Source organism: Lathamus discolor, chromosome 2, assembly GCF_037157495.1.
Source record: "Lathamus discolor isolate bLatDis1 chromosome 2, bLatDis1.hap1, whole genome shotgun sequence".
NCBI lineage: Eukaryota > Metazoa > Chordata > Aves > Psittaciformes > Psittacidae > Lathamus > Lathamus discolor.
Genome location: NC_088885.1, coordinates 99,982,702 through 100,006,069, shown reverse-complemented (window position 1 = coordinate 100,006,069; position 23,368 = coordinate 99,982,702). Strand labels below are relative to the sequence as shown.

Here is a 23,368-nt window from a genome sequence, read left to right as displayed (position 1 = left end):
TGCTTAAGATACAAATCGGAAATTGTGTGTATTTTCAAAAAGGTATAAGCTTGAGCAACTCAATTCTCTCTTGTAGAAATAGTTCATAAAATGAGATGAGAGTTGGTGGAATATTCTTACAAAAATCATTCATAGCAACTGCTGTGGAATCAAGGAACTGCAAATGAAAGGTTCATGTGAGCTCTGCTGGGAACGTTACAGGCATCTGTGCATTTCGGTTTTTCTAAGCTAAAGACTTCTGCTTAATTTCTGTCCATCACTTGCTACCATCAAGAAAAATTAAAATCTTAAGACTTCTGCAAATGTAAAAAATTCTAAATGTTTATGTTTCAGATGTGTTGCTTAGTTAACCTGAAACAGCTTTGGGAGCCTTCATGCTATGTTTTGCATGACATTTATGCAAAAGCTAAAGGGATGCAAAAATTGGGCAGATAGTGAAAAATGAATGACTACTTGTTTTCTTTTATAACACTAGATTTTATTTGAACAAGTGGGGTATAAATTGCTATAAAACATTTATTTTTTTCATTTCTTTTTAGGTCTAACTGCGCTGAAAATATACGTAAGCACATCTTACATACAGGAAAGCATGAAGGAGTAAAAATGTATAACTGTCCTAAATGTGACTATGGAACCAATATCCCTGTGGAGTTTCGTAACCACCTGAAAGAGCTACACCCAGACATTGAAAATCCTGATCTGGCGTACTTGCATGCTGGTAAGGTCATTCTTCCCTTTGCTTACAAATTCTTCTGTGTAAGAGCATGCTTAAGTGATTGCAATAAGAAAGCTAGTTGTTATGTTATTATCATTTATTCTGAAGAACATGATTTTAAAATGGGCTTTGTCCTCTTCAAGTTTTCACAAGGGGTGAAGGTCATGCATCAAGAACTGAAATCCTTTCATGTTTCATAAGCAAAGCTTGCTGTTCAATATATAAACATCGGAAGTGTGCTATTTAGATGCCTGATTTTGAAATCTGGTTGAACTTTTATACAGAAATATTTTTTAACATTTGTATGAAGTCCTTCTGCCCAACCTGTTCATCCAAGAACAGAAACACAAAATTACTAAGAAATACAGTGGCAAAATAATGTACCACTTCAAATTTTTCATTGCAAAAAAGCAGACAGTATTTGATATGAAAAGACAACAGCAGAGACCAATCAATAACTTACGCGGATGTTTTGAGGCTTCACGTTGGAGAGCATACACATGGAAGTCACTGGAGAAAGGTAAAATAGAAACATTGCTTTGGAAACAAGAATTATAAGAAAAAAGTTGAGGTGTTTCCAGTTTAGGAACAAGAGGTTTTTTGGTTGAGATTCTGCAGTTCAGAATAGAAGGCAGAAGTTTAACAGGAGCATCAAGTTAGGAGAAAAATAAAGAGTTCAATGGCAAAAGGTTGGGAGAAGTAATACAAAATTAGGCTGGAGCTTGAATGAAATGTGATCTTAACTCAGGAGAGGCAGATAACTTAGACATCACTGGGCGGGAAGACAAGTCAGAGCAGTGGGAAAAAAGAACAGATGGTGAGAAGAAAGATTTGGGGAATCCAGAGGAGGAAGAAGCTACGTGGGCCAAATTCTCCCTAAGATGCAAATTAATCTTCGACTGAAGTACTACTATTAGTACTGCCGTGTCAGATTTTTTTCTTCTTCTGTAAGGAACTGATCTCATAATTTGAGACCCTAATACTTCTAAAAAGCCATAACCTAGAGGGCTTTCTTTCAGCTTTGTGCAGTGTGTACGCTCAAGTTATTTTAAAACCTCTCAGTCTTCTCAAAATGACTGCTTGCTTTCCTGACTAGAGGCAGTGTATTATTTGTACCATATATTTCTATTTGCCAAGTATTCCACTTCATTTTGGAACCAATCATCATGTCATGTCAGCATATGGTGGATAATATCTGGATGTGCAAACAAAATGCCAGTTGGCGGAATACCAATTTCAAAATAGGTCAGAAAACTGGTCACATTTCACCATAGTTCTCATTAACGTGAATGAATATTCAGCTCCGAGCTTAAATTCAGACACTGTTGGATTTTTACTACAATAATCTCCCTTAAAATAATATGAAAGCCTATAATGCTGTCAATAGAGAGATATACAGACATAACACAGATAGCTATAACAGTGGTAGAATCACGAGAATTTTTCCAAAATTACATAATCTGTGTAAGTTTTCGTGTTATTTGTTCAAGACTGTATCTAAATAAATGAAGTTCTCATTGCAGCATGCTGTGGTTAAAACTATTCAACTTGCTTGTCGTTCAACAAAGGAAACCTGTCATCAGTGTGTTGTATACTAACAATATCTATTTTATGTACGTTCATTCTTATACAGTAGAAATTCCCTTGCACTAAACAGGGTGCTGTACAAACATATTAGTACTAGCAAAAACTAGTTGTCACCTAATTCTTGCCAGGCTGGCCTAGAATTGGTATGCAACAGAAATGTTGAAATATTGTTTGAATAATCCTATTGCTAAAAAGGTGATACTTTATTTGCCTTTCAGGAAGAAACACTATTAAAGCGAGACTTAGGTGATAATTGTGCATTCACATCAGACTTTAATTACAGAGGTTTTAATTTCTTCTTTTCAATCCATTTCTGACTGCTGGACATCTGAGAATTAAAGGTTTTACAAAAGATTTTTAGAGGAATGAGGGGATAACTCCCATGCCCTGGCCAACATCCCTTATCAAAATAAGATTTGTTCTTTGGTTCATGTTTACTGGTGACTTATTGGTCATTGGCTGCACCCACAGAGAATCCACAACACGACATAGAACCCTTTAGGATGCTAGGAGTCTGAAAGTGTCATACAAGACCAATTATTTTAAACTTAAACATGTTTGTCTGTCTTTTGTGTTCTAATACTGCTTTGTAACAGGAAAGCTAGCCCCTTTACTTCTTTGAGCAGAATAGGAGTAGAATAAGTCTCATCACTGGCAAAAAGACAGCCAAAAAGTTGCCAAAAAGACAACTCCAGCCTTGCAGAACCAGTCACAAACTCCTTCAGCACAAGCCACCAAGAATGAAGCTGTGGGGGCCTTTAAGATGTGTGTGGGACTAAATATCAAGCCTGTTTCTTATCTGTAAAATTCAGATTATCATTTGGATTTCTAATTCAAAACTAATGCTATTTGTACTATAATGCTCTCATACTAATTTCTGCTTAGCTTTCTTTGCCTGCTACTGTACTGCTTTATGGGGTCAATGGCAGTAAGAAGCTTGAAGAAGCTGCATTTCAAAGGGAGAGGCTGTGGAAGCTGGAAGTCAGAACAAGTTAGGTTCTACATGAGTAAGGATGATTCTGTAATTGAAACGTGATAGCACTTGCTGTTCTGCATCTTTGAAATCCTGTATAATGGGAGGAATTGATATATGGAAATACCACAAAACTATGTGCAAAATAGGTGCAATGCCTTCAGACTTTCTTTCCTCTTTTTGTTATAGGCTCTGTCATAGAGGGAGGTATTTAACTATCCAGCTATATTCCTTATGAACTCAATGAAGTATCATTACATATTTTAAAACAATGGCAGTCCAGAAGATACTTTTGTCTCTTTGTTTTGAAGTGCACTGCATTCGAGAAGCAAACCTTTTATGCACACAAACCAACAAAGAGATATAAGCATCTGCACATAAAATTATAGATTGAATTTGCTAGATTACACTTCAAATACCAGTTTATGCATCCAATCTCTAATTTTCATACAGATCACCATCTTTTTTAAATGTCATTGTGTATTGTTCTGTAAAACCTTTCTGCCTGCTTCTTGATACTCTCTGACCCATTTTCTCAAGGTCTGTGTTGAAATTGAAAATTTATTTGAAAAAAAAGCCAGAAATCCAGTGATTGTTGATTATCCATAATATTCATTTATTTCCTTTTTAATATCACATTTGAGATGCCAATATATTTTATAAATGTTCTAGAACAGAAGTAAGCTTACTGCCGTTAATGTTTTAGTCATGGAAATTTGGTTCCGATGAAAACTATTCATGTTATTCTTGTAATCAATGTGCAAATCTGAAAATTTGTCATTACAAATGGAAAATTAATATGATTGAATTGTCATATTATGTTGATTAATATAATTTTGGTGATTTTTTTTTTTTTAATGAGGCGATTTGATAAAAGAATATTTCTGATTTGCTTATTGTGGACTTGTCTGTATGGAAAGTCTCAAAGCTGAAGAAATCTTTGGATTGATTCTTGTATGCATAGCATTGCTAAAAGTCTTAGATATCTTTTTTTCTTCCAACTGATGCAACATCTCAGTACTCAGTAGAACTGAGTCTGAATACTTTGAGCAGTGGGGCAGGGGAAGGGCTCATAACTGTAGTGGAACTTAAAAGGGATCAGTACCTCAGCTGTCTTTCTCAGTGCTTTGTCTGCTTTGCAGCAGCATCACTTGGTAGTGATGATTTCAGTTTGAACTAAATGTTCATCATTTAGGAGCTCTTGTCATATAAACATTATGATACTATTATGATGCATTATTTATATCTAAAGAGTGCAATATCTATGGCTTGACATCTCCATTATTCCAATAGCTGTAGAGACCATGGCATCTCACTGTGTTCATAGTAGTCTTCTGTGAATACTAAAATGGCCGTGAGGCAAAAATCTCTTCAGAGAGAAGAGGAGCAGTTTGCTCATTATTATTTTCATGATCATGTGGAAAGTTATGTGATGATGCTCTTTTTTTCTGTATCGTTACTTCTGTGCTGCACTGTTAAAAATGAACATGGATCCCAAGAATGAGCGCTACTCTAGGAAATCAGAATAACCCCGTTTTTCACTGAGTCTATAACAGTCTTGCTCTCTGTTCGCGTTTTCCCATGTGAAAAATAGGTGCGGTGCTGATACAGTTTGAGTCACAGATCTTTTGCTTGAGAATGGCTTCACAAGAGTCAGTTGTGATTAGGGAACTGTTTAAGGTGTTGAATGAAAATTTGGAGATGTTTTGCTAAATTTAGACTTGGCAGTCATGCAAAATCTCTCTTGGAAGTCTTTTGGGTTTTCTTTTAAAAAAAAAGGAAAAGCAGATCAATTCATTGTACTCTTTGGTAAGTCTGTTTTAGCTTTGAAAATGATGAAGTTACACAGTATGTTTTGAGAGTCTGCCACCCTGGGCCGTGTGAGTAGAGTGGAGGATCTCTTACTCTTTGGATCCTGGCAGATCTAAAAGCATGAGCCGCTTCCCTTTGCTTCATAGATGTGTTTGTGGGAATCCTTGGAAGTATAGTTTTGCATGCCTGTGACTCCATGAAAATTATAGGTGCCTCTGGGGCTGGGCATCTACAGAACAAAGATCGTGACGATAGTGTTTTGGCAGTTGGCTGCCTACATGGCGATTGAACGCTTAGTGCTTATGAAGAGTTACATAATTCATGACCAAAATGATAGATGGGTACTTGATTATAGTGTATGAGTTGCTTCACAGGGAGAAAATATCAGACATCCACTGCTCTTAATCTAGCTGAGAAAAGCCTAAGAAAAATCAGTTACTGAAAGCGTAGTCAGACAAATTGAAATGAGAAACAAGGTGGAAACACTTACATAGGAGGTCGATTGAGCTCTGGCAGCAACTAGCAAAAGAAATTATCCCTGTTCCTTCCCTTTGAGCCTAGAGAAGACTGGATGTCTTTCTGGAAGATAGGTTTCAGGAGGACCCAAGGTTGCTGGGTTCACTGCTAAACTAATTAAGTGTTATTTAAGGGGCTTTGATACGCCAGAAGTCAGACTATTATCTAATAGTCCTTTCTGCTCTTAAATCTTGAAGCAGTGTTAATCTACAGCCTTTTAGTACGGCTTGTGTTTGTGAATCTCAAGTACTTAGGTGTTGCGATAGCAAAGGAGTAGCTGAGGAGACGTGTAAGTACCCCAAAGTGTTCTTTCTCAGAGAGATCACACTTCCACCATCGGTGCTAAACTCTTACTCTCTCTGAGCCTGAAGTACCTGTGTCTGAGTGGAGATATACCTTTCTATAATAAGTTTCTTTGTGGTGTTTTGTTAAATCCTCGATGAAATACACTGGTATATACGTTCATTTAATTAATTATAGAAAGTGTTTGAAGAATCTGTATGAAATTCTGCTCTTTTGGTTGTCAGTTGCCTTATTGTGTTATTGGCTTCTGAGATCTGATATCAATGGAAAGACAGTTCAATTAATCATCTATCCACCAAGCTGGGCCTACATTCTGCTCTTTTCCTTTTTAGATTAGGGGAAGAGAGTTAAGGGATGGTTTAATTCTTCCCAGAGAGCAGTGAAAAGGAGACACTTACCTGAGTCCTTTCTATGCATGTTTAAGAAGTATTTTTCAAAACTATAAGTGCACTTTTTGAAAGGCTGTGCCCACAATATGTTCCTCTTTCAGTTTCTGTAGCTTTTGAGGAGCAAGGCTGTACTAGTTACCCACAACGTGATTACATCATCAGCAACGGACAAAATTGTGATCCTATCGGTGGTAACAGTTGCAATATTCATGAATGGAACTCTGAAAGTTCAAATAGTTAATCCCAAATACAATTGTGATCTTTATCCAACTTGACAGCTACATTTATCAAATTATTAAGAGAAAAAATTGATTGCTAAAAGTTATGGTGTGATCTATTATGTGATTTTATCAAGGTATAACTCTGTTGCTGAGTGGAAACTGAAGACTTACTTAGAATGTGAATTGGACACACATAACGTGATAATATAATGTTTATACTAGTGTTCTAATGCTTTTCTACTTCAAAATTTTTCTTTTTTTTCTCTTGTCCTTTCTCTTGCATTTAGTAGAAAATATAAAGTTGAAAAAAACTTGAAAAAATGAAATCATGAACCCTGTTTATTCTTACACTCGCTGAATTTATCAAGCTACAAAAATATAAAATCAGTTAGTGATATTTATCAATGGAATAATGGAAATACAAGTCAGTCGAGTACCTATCCAAACTTGTAATTCATACCTGAAGTCAAGCCTCCAAACACAGTCTGTTTGCAAGCATATTTAACTTTTTTCTCAGAATAGTAATGTTCTTAGTCTTTATCACTGTTTAAATAAAATACTTTAAATAAAATACTTTAAATGCTGTAATTTAAAACAGTATTAAAAATCTGTCTTTGCTAGATATAGGCAAATCAGGTAGAAGCTTTTACAGTAGCAGAATATTGCTTTGGTTTCTAGTCAGATAAAACATTATTTTTGATGGCTGGTGTACTTAAAAAAAGAGGCAGCAGCAGCTTTGCTTCAAACAGGTTTGTTCTTGTCATAGCTATTAGTGCCAGTCTTTCAATAGCATGTCATGTTGATTGGCAGACACTCCCTTTCCTCTTTTGTGAAGAATAATAATTTTAGTGTGTGCTTGAAATAAAAACCTAGTATAAATGATTTTCTGTTTGTAAAGGAGAAAACTAGGTTCCTTGTAACCTATGTAGATTGCACATTATTGTGTTTCTGGAAAAATTAATGTGTGTTTTAAAAGAAAACCTATAACTGAAGTAATTTAATTGTTTTTATAACTGTCTTCTATCAGAAGGGTTTGTAAGTTTGGAGCTTCCATGGCCAGTATCCTTATTTAGGTGGTCATGACCATAGAGTTAGTTCTTTTCAGGTAGCAAGTAAAGTGAAAAAAATAAATGAGGTCATGAAAGTATTTTTTCTTTTTTATTATTATGTACCTTTTGCTACTGCTGTTGAAGAGCTTAAGGACTCCTTTCATAGTCCCCTAGTTCCTTTTCCTGAACAGTCAGCATATATTGCTGAGTGACATGAAAGAAGGAGTTGAAATATTTTGCTGCAAATATTAAATCATCTAATATGCAAACCCCACCACTACTAATATTTAGAATATAGTTTTAAATGAAGAGGAAAATACTGCCTGGACCAATGTATAGAACACCTTTTAACGCCTCTGATCAGTAGAGGTATAACGTCTGTCATTTTGTGCACCATTTTTCCATCAGAGAGTTGGTGTGAAGCTGCAGGGCCATCACATAAGTGATTTTCATCTTCTGCATAGTACCCATGGCATTTGTAGTCACAATCCTGCATTCTGTTCAATGCCTTTCTGCCCATGGCCCACGGCTCTAGGAAATTCCTAGTCATTCCTTTCTGAAGAACTGTCCCAGCTTGTAACAGAGCAGCTAGTTTTTCATGGGATGTGTTTTTACTCCTGAGCAGCTCGAATCTCTTTCCCCATGTCTAAACATTTAATTTGGATGTTGGCATGCCCCTGCTTTCCTGTCATTCTTCCCTGTGGCATCCTGGTTTCCAAGGTGAGGAACCATTTAGCTGACATGGAAGGAGGCTATGCCACACAGAAATTTTCTATTAAGCTCTATGCCCACCTTACTTGCCCTCAAAACACCCTCAGATGGGCATATGCTTTGCAACTTCCTTGTGTTGTGTTGGTATCCACATGCCAGATCCCTACTGTTACCTCTGTGAGGATGTCAGGTTCACCAATGAAAAGAAGGCAATCTTATTCCAAGCTATTATTTCATTACACTAATGTGTAAAATATCCTCTGTGAAGAATGAGACATATTATTGCCTATTTAGTGCTAAAAATAGGATATCCTAACATGAAACTTTTAAAGCAAGACTGAAATATTAAAGTACAGAAGTAGAAGAAAGCCCTTACGTGACAGCTGTCTAGAAGGACACAAATATTTAATTCTGCTAGAAAGTACATATTCTTAATAGTATGTGCCAAATATAAATAATAAAAGGAAATATTAGTATTCAAATATCAACATTTTAAAATTCTGAGAAAAACACACAAAAATGGGATATCAGGGTCATCAAAAAAACTTTTTAAACAAGTAAAAACCAGAAATTAACTTTACAGAAGGAATAAAAAAATAGGAATTTATAATGCATAGGAGTAATTCATGATATTTTTATGTTGAGATTGCTCTGTACTCTGAATACCTAAATTGCTTTACTATTCAGAGGTCTTGTAAGAATAGAATTCTTAGTGTATCATTCAGGAAAGTTATGATGGAGTCCTAAGAAATATAAAGTTCTTAGGTTTGGGTTTTTTTGTTGTTTGGTTTTGTTTGTTTGTTTGTTTGTTTTATTTGTGTGGGTTTTTTTGTTTGTTTTTGGTTTTTTGTATTAGAGTATAATATGAAACTGAAAAAGAATGTGAAAATGTTGATTTAGAAAGTGTTGTAAATTTTTAGTTTAGGAATATATAAAGCACAAATATATATTATATAAAATGGTATATAAATATGTGTTTATATATAGCTAATACATTAGAGAAATATTTTTTGTAACTTTTATTTATATGAAAAAAATATATAAATAAACCTAAATAATTAATGGTGGCATCCCCATTATGAACAAATTATTTGCTTACATGGAGATTTGAGCTAACTGTACTTCAAAGACCTGGGGCACTGTATTTCAATATAAGCACATAGCAGAGTGTATATTGCCTACATAATGCTACCACATCTTGGCCTCTTTGACTATAGCTGTGTGTTATTTAGAGAGCACTTAAAATTTTCTCTTCCTGTAAGATGCTACCAACATCTCAGCAACCTGCACTGAAAGAGTGACTCTTGAAAAAGAAACCATTAACATTTGCAAATCTGCTTTCATTTGCTTGCAAGCCATTGTCTTAATTTTCAATTTTTTTTTTAAATTACACAAAGGAATTATTTTCTTGATACACAGAAAATGACACAAATAGTAGCAGATAATTTCACAATCAGAAAAATGTTGATCAAATATGAGTAATGTTAGGCATAGAAGGACTGAATCCAGTGTTACTTTTGTGCTCAGTGCCTTACTGCTTCAGGTCATGAGTGAGGAGAAGAGTCCTCAGCAATAATTGCTCCAATGAATCACAAATCATTGGCATTCCATGCTGATTTTTGAAATTTCTTTTGGGCTTTCTTTTTGTTTGCTTTCATTGATCCAGTGTGTGCTGCACCGACTTTCCATTAATTTCTTGACTTGGCATCTTGGATCTTGACCTTTGTAAGTAAGATGCCTTGTCTGACTGATACCCATGTTCTTTTGTACTTCTAATTCCTCTTTTACTTCCAATAGTTCTTCATAATTTTTCCCATCTTTTCATTTACCAGATCTTTGGTACCTTTCAAATGCTAAATGCTTTCCCATATATCCTTAGTAACCATGCTGGATTTTTCTGTCCTTTTTAATATTTAGGTTTTATTGGATGAATGTAGATTGCACCTTCTCTAACTGTACCTTAAATAATTGCCACTTAAGGGAATTAAGAAGTACAAGGGAAGGAAAATGCTGACCCATAGACTAAGCAGAAGGAAAAAACGTTCCCACTGGGTCCAATTTCCTAGGAAGGACCATCAGGATAGTGACTAGGGCCTGAAATTATGGGCTGAATGACCTCTAAAAAATTATCAGCTCAAAGAGGAGCTTGTCTATAACTGTTTGCACTAAAGGAAATGAAGATAGGTAGAAGTCTCACAGAAGAAAGATTGCTTCACTTCCTTGGTGAACATATAAGAGCATAATATGAAACTATATCTCATATAAATACATTGCACGCCGACTGTCTATAATTCTTGTATCATGTCAAAAAACCATGGAGGCAGATATCATATCTCTTTAACTCCCAGCAGGCCAGTTAGTGGGGAACCCCTTTTTATAAATGGGAAGATAGAAAGTGCGTCTACTGAATTTAAGCTATTTTATGCAGGTCTTGCATTTATTGGGAAGAGTGCATGCTCATCAATATCTAATGTCAAAGAAATGGCTTGTACTACTGAAACTACTGCAGATTTCACACAGATGTTTTCATTCTCTGAGTCATTACAGTTTGATTTTCATGTAATATTCTCTTATAGTAAAAAGGAACCTTAAAGCGAGTACAATTTTCATACAAATTGCATAGGAACCTGAGCATTAATGAAAACTTTGGGCTTCAGATAATACAAATCACTGGCTCAGCCTCCACATGTCTGGATGAAGGGTAATGCTGGTTTAAATGGGTGCAATTCCAGTGGCTTGGGTGTGGGAAGAGGTGTCTGGCAACTAGAGGCAAAGTTGCTGGGTATGTTTCTGCAGTGTAGTTAAAGGGACTTCTCAGATATTTGAAGAAGAAAATCAGTTACTGTTTGTCACAATCCCTGCTTAAATAACATTTCAGAAACTTAAATTATTGTTGCTGAAGAGCTTTTCATTAGTGGTCTTTGTACAGTAGCTGTAAGAAAGAGTTGGTTGCTATGTAGTGTTTGGAATGTAATGTCTAATGTACTTAAAGGCATTAACATAACTACCGTATTACATGCTAAGCTATGACCCTACCTCTTTTATACCTTGCCAAAATGGTACTTCTTATTCAAAGTCTAGGAAATAACAGCAGATAACAGTTCTAAGAACACAGTTTATAGAAGATTTTAAAGAATTGATCTACTTTGAAGTAATAGTATCTAGAGGAAACAAAACGAAAGCATCCTTTGATAGCAAAAAAAAAAAAAAAGGAAAAGAAAACCCTGATTATCTAGTTCTCTCAAGAAACACTGGAAGTTTTTAGGCGAACATTTTCAATTTAACATTGATTTTAGATTCAGCATATATATCTGAAATTCAGAACTGGATTGAAGAATTTGAAGTTAGGTGTTACTGTTTCAATAGGTTTTGGAATGTAAGATTAAAGTAAAATTAAAAAGGAGGAGCTGCTGTGAAATGTCTAGAGTCCTCACATATTAATGCCTGACCCCCACCACAAAATGCCCATGGAATAAAGCTAGTTCAAGTCAATTCAATTTAGTCTTTTCTGCTAAGGATTTATCTATAAATCCTTACTTTTCCAATAATATTCAGTATTATTTTATTTGTTCTTGACCCTTTTGTTTGTAATCCACCTTCCTCTGAGCAAATTCAGCCACTGTCGTAATTGTCAGTACAATTTGCTGAGCTACTTGTGCTTGCTTCCACCTGCTGGAGTAAAAATCCTGAAATATAAGAGTCATAGATTTATCAGTATATGAAAATCATGAAATATCAGTTATCTGTAATATAGTACAGTCTTACTCATATTATAGATCAGGAGGGCTAAGCCATGCAGTCCTCGAGTCTCTGTTGCAGTCGTTCAGGGTTCATTGCATATTCTGTTTCCTGCAAACCTTTGAGCTATTGAAGTGACAAACTATATATTCCTTGGAATGTCTTGAACTAACAATTTTAAGACAAAATTATAGAAGCCTAGAATTATAAAACTGGCAAAACTGGAGTATTTTTTTAAATAAAGTTATGTCCATATCTGACAGCTGATGTGCAACAAAAAAGTTTCTGAGAGAAAAATGGAGCAGAGGTTCCTATTTCTGAAAGTCGGTCAGGGTGGGTATACTAGGCCAGGCATCTCCATTACACAAAGAATAAGTGGTTATAAGTTAGTATAACCAGTGTTCCTGAGGATCTTGGGAAAGCAGCGGACTAATAGTACTTTGATGGAGAGAATAGAACTCCACATTCTGAAAGTACTTTGTTGCCATCTTCTCACCAAAATTGGAAAAAGTGATCGACTTGGGGGGATATTTTTGTATAAGGTAACTCAGAGCCAGCCATGAAGCAGGTTTCAATAGGTGGCTGTGCAGGGGCACATGTGGCTCGCAAACTAAAGATCATCCAGTTTGCAATGACAGTTCCTGCTTTCTGTGGCAAATCTCCTGTGCCATATGCAGAAATAATGCCTTAATCTGATGTTTCCACTGTGACAATGGGACACTTTTGGGAATGTTCAAATTCTTTTTTTTTTTTTTTTTTTTTTTTTTTTAGTTTTATCTTGTAGGCTTTGTCTTTGCTTAAACTTCCAGCTTTTTTCTTTTCCTAACTAGGATTTTCTAAATAAATGCAAATCCTTTCATATTAACATTAGTAGACAAACTGAGCTGATTGAAGTTATTTTTGCCAATTTTTTTTTAAGGGAAGTCACTGTATAATTTGCAATCTGATTGCTCCTGGTGCTGATTGGCAGAGGTAGACCTTTCTTGGCTAATACAAAGTACAGATATTATAGAAAGAAATGGGAAATGTAAAATTGTACCTCAGTTTAAAATTTAAAGTTGATATTGCTAAAGTTTTTAGGATGTTTGAATTTAGCTTTCCTTACATAACCTAGCATTACATTACATTTCTCAAGGGCGTTTCCTATTTCTCCAGATAATGTTGTGTGCCTCCTACTGTCTTCACTGGGCAGATACTTATAAATATTGGTGGAACATTAATATCTGTACTTTTTTTTAAGTTTTGCTAATTCACATCAGTATTTCAGGTATTTCCAGGAGAAGGCAATTATTGCCCGTACACTGTCACTGCAGCTACATTGTTAAACAGAAACATGAAAGTAGATTTGAAAGTCACAGATAATTTCTAATAGACTTTGACCATATAGGATGAATGAAGCCAAGTAATCGCCCTCAGGAATTTCTGAATATAAATAGACACATATTAACACTTACCAGCATTGTTCAAGCATTTACTACTAGATTCCGTATTTGCACAATTACGATAACATGTATTCTAGGCTTTTAAGATATTATGGTAGTTATTAAGAAGCCTAAAGTGTTTTGGAAAGGCCAGGTTATCGGACTAACTCATATTTTAATAAGAAATTTCACGAGTTGCGTATAAACATAGTTTCTAATGCTCTAGTAAACAAGTGCAGTGTTATGTAGAAGAAATTGCAGTGTTCAGAACAGGGAGAAACAGAACTAATTCAAGTTATCAGTCTGTATGTTGTAATGCTGAAATGCTGTACCTTGCTACAGTATGGATTGTACATAGCAAGATGTTTTCCACTGATTAAAGGCCTTAGGCTTCTAAGATGCATAGATCTAAAGACTGTTGTTACAGTTATACAAGGTAGGAGATAACTTAAGTGGCATATTGGCACTTTCCAGTAAACTTTTCTTTTTGCTTTACATTGTTTAGAAATAGAGATTTAAATGTATTTAACTGTTACAAATGCCTCAGTAAAGTAAGAACTCTGAGTTTCTAAATGATATTGAAAGATGGGATTTGTCTAATTGGGCAAGTTTTCAATTTTATAAGCTGAAATAGATATGTCAGGAAATATAAAACTGAATTTTTTACATCTGTGTCATTCAATCACACTTATTTTGCCATAGGAATACTGTATTTATATTTTGCGCATTGCTAAAACTACTTGTGATAAATTTAAGGTTCTGTAGTATCATGATTTGGTTTAATTTTTATCATATAGAACCAAAATTTCATTGCCAATTTTTGTATTTAAAGGCTTCTTAATCTGCATTGATTTCTTAGTTTGGTATGGATTCTGAGCTGAAAAATAAAGTACATCACTGACTGTTCTATCACGTGACAGCGACTGATAAAGCATCCGTGCAGAAAGTGTCAGAAAAGGTTAATATTTATTGATTTTGTGGCACTACAACCAATGTAGTTTTGCCATCAAAGATGTATGGCCACCAGCAATGGAATCTGTAAAATTGCAGGTTGGACACTAGTTTTTATTATAACCTATGCCAGTATTCTGGCCTTAAAAAATGACAGATATTTAATTTAAGACAAAAGGCTTTGAATGTGCAGCTACTGTATACCTGCAACAGGAATTTAGTATTCTAAAATGAAACCCAAGTGCAGCGCTTTAAAGTTTAAGGAGGGGAAAAACATGCAACCTTGCATTGCAAATGGCAATCACATTTAGCCTTTTCATCCACTTAGCTATGTGCTATTGATCTGTAGAAGGTGCCCAAGCAAGTGATAGCTGAAATTATGAGCAATAAAGGGCTTGCTTCTTCAAACAAAAAAGTATATAATTAGTAGGAGTGAAGGAGGGGGCAGAGCTTGTGTTTGGTTTTAGAGGCATTTAAACAAGATGGACTGAGTGCAACAGCAGTGTTTAAGTGTACACAAGGAGAAATCTGGTTGCCTTGAAGCATAAATCCATGGTCTGGTTGCAGCTTGTGTGTAAAAATTAGGCGTGCACTTCAGCCTTTACATTTATCTCCATCAGGGTTTGCCTGACAGAAAGACAATCTGTTGGTTTGCCTACATCAACTAGGGAGAGGAAAATCCTGTGAAGCTTTGGTTCTTCTAAATGCATCCGTAGTTTGCATTTTTATTCTATTTTTCGTTTAGCTGACTCTTGATATCAACTTTTTCATAACTGATAGTCCTATTGATATTTCCGGAAGGTTTTCAAGAAGATGGAAGAATGCTTGTTGAAGTGCTGAAAATTACCCTACTAAAATATATATAGACATGCATATAGCAAGTTTATAAGAAATAGAAGCAGGATCCGGCCCCAGATTTTAAGAATCCCTGTTTCTGTAATATTTATGACAGAATAAGTATTTTTATGGTACAATTCTGCATGCAGATTTTTTCTCCCCTACTTTCTTTAAGGTTCAGCATCAGGAACAACAGTAGCAATGGCCTTGTTTTTTGAGCAAAACTTAACAATAATTCAGCTGTTAAGAAACTCTTATTCTAACCTGAAGAGTAGAATAAATTGCATGGCATACAGTAAAGATGCTTTAGATCGCCTCTTCTCTGTACCACATTTTTCTGTTGAGCTTTATACCACCAGTTTGTCTGGGTTCTTTTTCCCCAGACAGCTTACCCATTTTATTGTGCTCATTTAGAGGAAAGAAAAACTGTTTGTCTCCTTGAAAGGCAAGAGAAGAGTGAGTGGAAACCTACTTTTATAGCTAAAATACCATTATAATATATGGCAACTAAAATTCTAAAATTGAAAGAGAAGATACAAGAGAAAATCTTAAATCATTTTTTAAAGCCTCTGACAGTTTGAAATATTCCCATGAAGATTTCTATTTTTTGTCTTCCTTCCTTGAGCTTAGTAAAATGTGATTTTTAAAATGATTGTTACAATAACTTGTTTAATTTCAATAACTCAAATAAGATCCATTCCTCATATAACTCCACCTTTTTTATTTTAATGACTGTGTCATTAATCTAACATTTTCCATTTTTATTGTGCTTCATTTTTCCCCCCTTCTGATCACTTTAAATTATGACTTTGAAATGGCACGCATTCAGCAGCAGCATGCTCTGGCTGCATTTTTACATCCCTTTTACCCCTTTATTCTCATGTTTTTAACTTTCAGTACAGCCAGGTGCCAACAACATCCTGTCTCTATGACTTCCAGGCTACAGCTCTGGGTGGCAGTTTAGTGACAGAAGGTTTTTCAAACACTTTATTTAATTTTTTATATTAAATATCACTGCTATGAACAATTTGTTGTACTTTGCAACACCTTCACCCCAAAATTGGTTATTGCCTTAGGTAATAGTTGATATGTTATGTTGTTAGCTGATTTTAACAAATGATTTGGGGGAATTATTGTTTCATAATGTAATTCATCTTTAGAGCCCAGCAATACACAACTAAAGCCATATATTTATTTTAGATTGTGTAACCATAAGATGCCATTGCTTAAATAATTTTCATTCACTGAGTAAATAAAATTAATTTATTACTAACTTTGCCCACACAAATTTGATATAAAAGTAAGGGATAAGTAAAGAGCTGTGTTGACACTGCAGCTCACTGAATGATTACACATGCTAATGTGCCCTCCTTGTGCCTATGTGAAATGGTAAAGAAAATTAAGAGCCAAGAAACTTCTTAGAATTCAAATTCTGCTTGTAATCCCCAGTTTTTTTGATTGATCTTCAGATACAGGATATGAAATGGTCCAACAGGTTAGGTTTAGGATTCATCTTTGGCAATACTGCCTTAAGCACCTCTATATATACATTGTGCATGGTACCAGTAGCACTTCAGAATCACTGTGTGTCTACAACTTCCAAGATAAAGTGCAGGACAAAAGGTAGTATTTGCTTATATTTCATTAAGAAAAAGTCACCATGAGCCAGGATTTATAACATCGTATTTCAGATCTGAGTCAAGGTATAAAAACAAAACAATGTTATTGAAATCACCATACCTCTATTTACAAAAAACATAAAGTAGCAGATTATTTTATTAATAACCAGCCGTGTAGCTCTACTTGGAGCATGAAAATACATTGGTGATCATTAGTGTTACAGTGTTATTGCCATTTGTGGGTAGATTTTGGGGGCAAGTCTGACTTCAGGCGCCTGTGTGTCAGCTCTTCCTGCCCTTGGTACAAATCAGCTCAATTTGGGAACCCATTTCACCAAGCTAGTGAAGGCTGAATCCAGATTATTAAAACTAAAGCCTGTGAACTTCAAAGCAACAGTGCTGAGGGGCTAGCCTGGACTAATCATCCCCAAAGAAGCTGGGAACAGTATTGCATTAGTGTAGCTAGCTATGTGTCTCCTGCATCAGAGCAGGTTTGCCTCTGGCTGAGCCATCATGCAACAGGGAAGTGAGGGGTCTGAGGGTCTCTGTGCTTCGAAGGAGAGACTGTTCTGTTGGAAGTGATATACTGAAACCTCCAAAGTATTATTCAGTTATTAGATTGCGGGGGGGAAAAATACCTTCTCTGGAATGCCAAGATCGCAAGAGGAACTTGTGCCGATACGGGGTGGGAAATGGACTGAAGTCTTTCCAGCCCCACACAGTCCTGCTCACTGCTCATAAGCCTGCATAATCTGTTCTCTTCTGCAGAGGTGCTCAAAGTCCCTCAAATGGGGCATGAGGATGCCTTGCTGCTAGGTAAATATTATATCTGCCCTCACACACCTGTAGAATGTGTATGCTCTGGCATTTAATTCTTAATAATCTTTGTTGTTATGTTCTTTAGTTAATCAATTACATTTCTCTTTATCCACTGTTTTCCTTCAGTGTTTCTTGCTATAATCAGGAAATAATTTACTCAGCCTTTCCTGATCCTTCTTGCTAAAGTTATAAATTTGATTGCATTCCTGTATCGACTGGAGTGTTACAGAGCAGTTAGGTTTTATTGTTTTTGTAGTGCAAAATGCGTGATTTTATTGTTCATTTTTATATCTTGATATATATGAAAGATTTCATCTCTCATTAGAATTTTGAACTATATTATCTTCAGGATAAGATTTATCAACAGTGCTAAGTACACATTTTAAAATGCTGATTAATGAGGCTGTAATTCATCTTAAAAGTTGGATTTGGGGGTTTTGATACAAATAGGAATGAAGGGGAGTAAGTAAGCATAATTTCTGTTGCAATATTTTTTTCTTGAGACACTCATAAGAGTTGCAATATCCATCCCGCCCTTTCCTTTTGCTTAAGGAAGGAAAGAACAGCAATAATTGTCTAGAGTGTTACGTCAAGACTTTGCCCCATCCCTCCTTCATTGCTCTTGTGTCTGGGTATTGCAGGCAGAAGTGGAAGGGTCCAACTCCTATGTGGATGTATGTAACATAAGTCACAGTGTTGTAATCATAATTTCACTCTGCAGTAATCATGTACTATTATACGTGATTGAAGCTGGGCTATTAGTATTTATGGTCCCTGATCAAATAATGTAATCTTTAAACACACTTTACACCTATTCCTCCTCTACGATTAGGTTTTTTTTCTTGATTTTGTTAAGAGAGGAGTAATTGTTTTAGGTAAATAAACTTTATCTTATGTAGTAAGTTTAGATTTCTCATAAGTGCAGCTTTAAAAATATTTGTTGATTTTTTGAGTAAATACAAAATCCTGTGTTTAAAATTGTCATTTACATAACAAATACATAATATGCTCAAATATAACTTTTTCTTCCCAGTTGTTTTATCTGTAAAATCTTAATTGCTTAAAATTCAGAAGTCTATAGACATTTAAGCCCAAAGAAAGGTCTGTCAGTTGATGCATTTTTAAGTATCAGTTTCTCTGGACAATTTACTTACGCATTGTGTTTTTTCAGCAGCAGCTTTTGCATGTTAGTTCAATTCACTATGTGGTACTTAAGAATATTTCCTTCAATTTATATCTCAACTTATTGTTAACAAGATCTCACCACAGTTAAGATGGGGCATGGGTATGCCAGGTGACGCATTCTGGTTCCCCTTGTGTCATCATCTTTACTTTTCTCAGCAGTGCAGTGCAGTCAAGGCAGTAGTCTTATGAGTAGGGCTTAAATTATGGACTAGTCAGGCTAATATGCAAACATGAAATATTAAAATAGCACTGGCAATTTGGGAATTTTGACCCATACAACCAGCTTTTATTTTTGCTGCTGATGAGCAATTGCAATCAGTGTTCTGAAGTTTCAAACTGTCATTTACATTCGTAGAGTGGAAGCAAAGTTACTGGTAAAAGTATGCTTTATTCCCTTTTGAGTACCATTTGGGACAGAAAAAAGATTGGTACAGGTGCTAAAGAGCTGGTTATATTTCTCAAATAAAACAGTTATTAATAAATGCAATTCATAAACTAATCTACAGATAAATTAATTCCTTGAAATTTCATTGTGAAGTTAAAAAATATATATAATTTTGAGGAGAATGCTCTGTAGCCTTTATACCAAACTGAGAGCACAAGTCCTATCGTAAATGCAAAATGAAAATTAACTTCTTGCTTTTGCAAAATGAATTTACTTTGTGTGTGTGTGTGCATGCCCACATTTATTAACAAAATCTGGGTTGGTGACAAACTTGATAGAAATTGAAAAGTAAGATTATTCTGATAGTAAGGGTCTTAAGGTAAATGGTTGAAGTTTTGATGGACAAAAGTAGACTTTGATGGTGAAACTATGAAATTATCATGAGTACTTTTAGTTTACTAATCTTCCCTTTTTAATTTTTTTAGTGTGTTTCAGGATCAGAGAAGTGCTATTATGCAATTTAGATAATTTCAGATCTGAATCCATAGCAAGATAAAGAGAGGAAATGAGGAACAGGGAAATTAAAGTCTAGTTCTGTAATCATCTTGCATATTGCCTTTTGAATGTCCGGCTTCCCACTGATACTGTGTTGGACCCTCAGTTCAGACATGCGTGTGTAGATGAGGCCTCTTTCAGGCATTGATAGGGAGACTGTGGAAGGTCCAGAAGCCAAAGTCTCAACCTCCCAAAGGGCTATTCTTCCTCTAATATATGATCTCTTTTTCAAAATTAAAAAGGCATTTATTCTACTGTGAAGACATAAATTAGTAGTGATATGCACCACCTTTATTAATGTGGCAAAAGGAAACGGAAAGGCTGGGTAGGCCCCTGTTTCAAAAAAGTAGCAGCTACATGCATTAGGAGTGGAGTGACATGCACAGAATGTGCTCTTGTATTTCAGGGAGAAGCAGCAGATTGTTTCTCTCACTGCTGGCACAACTTGCTGCTGATAGCAGTATTCCCTAAGAAAGTTTCTTCTGTAATTCCAGTAGCAGAATCAAATCTAAAATTTCATTCTGTCTAGCTGTGCTATTTCATACCTAGGTTTACTAGTCAAGGATATTAATCTCAAACAGCATTTTTGCAGTAATCATTGCTGGTGAATACTGTAGCCTTCATTTGAATGAGATATATGTGCTAGCTAATATGAATCCTGGTAATATCTCTGAATTTATGGATGATGTAAAGGTATAAAAGTGTAGTTCACAGTAGCCACCTCAGTTTCCTTGTGCTCTGGAGACCACTATGGAACCATGTCCAGCAGTTTAAGCAGGGAATAGTGAATCTTTGTGTAACTTCTGCTGCTTCAACCTTTGTACCATAGAACAGCAGATTGTACAAATGAGAGAGCTTGGATGGAGTTTCCCTCATTGTCTGAAATTGCTCAGAAGATAGGGCAAATGTCGGATCTGGATAGCACCTAACACTGCTCCATTTGTTGTCAGAAGTTGGGTGGGAGGAAGGACATGGAGTATTCCGACAGATTTTTATCAGCAAGAATCAGTAGATGCAGGTGACCTCAGCTTGATTAGCTCTGAACTTAGCCATCTTATGGTGGGAGACATTTGGCCTTCATTGAGTCCAAGAAAATGAAGAAATTGGTTAGTCCTCATTCCCCATACTTGCTTTCTGTGCTGGAAAAACATGAGTTCAGCAGAGCTGACATTTGGCCTCTTCTCCCTTAATTTTAATGGTTGTCTTTGAAAGAAAGTACCAAATTATTAAATGTTTAATATCTCGGCACTTAAACATATAATTTTAAAACACTCATGTATAATATTCTTTTATGTGCATGTGTAGTGAAGTGCACTTATATTTTCCTTTGTGTTTGATCATTAACAGATATATGATAATGTCAATATATACTATGAATGATATTTTAAACAAACCTTCTACTGACTTGGCTGTAAACTTGAGAAAAAACATTGGTTTCACCTTAAGGTTCTAATTTCCTAATGTTTAGTATAAAATCAATACTTTAAGAGTGACTAAAATAACAACCAGACAATATTTACTGCTTTTATGCTGAACATTTCAGATAGGAAGAATGTAGGAAGAGTGTCCAAGTTATAATTTAAACATTTATAACCATCATTCTAGTTCATCTGAGAAAGCTTACTTTATTAGGTTTAGAAGTATAATCTATTCAATTAAAGCGTTTCTCGGATAAGTACACTTGAGTGGTTTGAAGTATTTTCCTAAACATTGCACATATATGTTTGGATCTAGGGTAGTCCTTCACCATTACACATCAGGAACAGTTCATCTGAGATCAATAAATTAAGATCAGTTTAAAATTGCTGGAAAAGTATGAAAGAATTGTGTCCACTACATTGTCTTTAAAAATAAAGTTAAAAGCATGAATGTGGTTATTGGAGTGCCTGTTCATAGAGGTATGAGCTAGATAAAGGGCATTTTGCCATAATGTGTCAGATTATTTTGACTTCAGTATTTCATGAGGCATGTAAAGGTAGTGCCTAATGTGAATAATAGTGGTGGAATCTGACCTTTGCATGTGATTTTTTTTTTTTTTAATCCTTTTCTATAATGATAGTGAACATTTGAAGTAAAGCTCACATCGGTTAGGAAGTTTTACTTTTTTGTTATGATATTTGCCAGAGTGAACCAATTGGAGCTGGTTTTAAATCTCTTGTTTCATGATCCATAGTCCTTCTTCAGCCTGTCTTTCCAAAACAGAGCATAGCTAAACATTCAGGTGTGATCAGTAAACCACTTCATCGGTGAAAAGATAGTACTACAAATTTTTTTATAAATAAATAAATAAAAAGGTAACTTAAGTTTCAGGCCAGATGGTACAATCATTCTTACACTGACTGTACCCCTGCAGTTGCAAACACTCTATAGATTTCATCCGGCAGTAGAAAATTCTTGCTTTAATATATGAAATATCAAGTCCAGAGGAAAAAAGAAGTGAAGGATTATAGCTCTAAATGTGTTTGATTTTTGCCCATTGCTTGAGGAAGGCCATTCCAGACTGGTCTTGTTTAGTCCTGTCTTTTTGTCTCATAACTTAAGGTTATTTTGCCACATGTCCTTGAAAGAATTCCTTTGTCCTCCTCATGAATCCTTGCCAAGTATTTTCTGACTGCACAGGATGCACATAGGTATTGTATTGTCATTCACCCAAACAGTATGTCCTCTACAGTGACACTATGTTTTCATTAGTATGGTGTGGCAAAAATTATTTTTAAATATGGGATGGCATTGAATTTTGTATTTCACTTTTATATACATAATGAATCTCAACTGAATGTGGATAACTTGTCAGGATTAAGTTGTGCAAGTAAGCAATATATCCAGGTTTCTAAAAGCCAGATGAAGCCAAGTGAAAAAACAAACAGTGTTTAGTGTTTGGCTTGATCCGGTGATGATGTTAAGAGAGTTTTATGAAGCAATCAAAGATTATTTGGTCAAAAAGAGCACTGTAAAGTAGACAATGTCATATGAACAAAAAAGTTTAGCACTCTTGCAACTACAGGCTGATACCAGAATCATCAGCACCAGCAATTTGTGCCTTTATTTGGTGATAAATTAAACAGGTCTTCCTGAGCTCACACAAGCAGAAAGAAATGATCTCAGACATTTGTGAGTCACACTGTGTCTGATTAAGTTAAAGGTATAGGAGCTACAGAAAACTGCTGTGTGTGGCTATTTCAGATATATTATGTTACTGACGCTGCAGCAAAGACAGGCATTCTAGGTTTGGCATACAAACACAACATTGTTTGATCTTACTAGTGATGCTGAAATGGGTAGAAAAAGCACCAGTGAGAAATCTTCAGCATACGGAGTTTACCAACAGTTTTAATGTACTTTCCAAGCAGCCAGTCTCAGATAGTGTTTTCCATAATCCAAGTCTGCTGAGACTGCTCCAATTGCATTTATCACTTCAATAAAGACTAAGTAGAGATTCATGTTCTGTCTTCAGTATTTTTCTTACATTTGACATGCTATGATGGTGGCTCTTCTCTTTGCTTTAAATCCCACTATATTTCTAGAGTTACACTTTTTTGCAGCTCTGAGAAGTGATTGATAAACTTTCTATCTGGAGTTAGA

The 23,368-nt window shown here is 35.3% G+C and overlaps 1 protein-coding gene across 2 annotated transcripts in view; it reads left to right on the top strand.

Moving 5' to 3' along the window:
• Positions 1-23,368, top strand: part of ZNF407 (zinc finger protein 407) — a 334,504-nt gene that overhangs the window by 234,915 nt on the left and 76,221 nt on the right. For both annotated transcript variants that reach the window (XM_065667878.1, XM_065667877.1), the window contains exon 8: positions 540-718. In XM_065667878.1, coding sequence (XP_065523950.1) covers positions 540-718 — 179 coding nt within the window. The remainder of the gene's footprint in view (positions 1-539; positions 719-23,368) is intronic.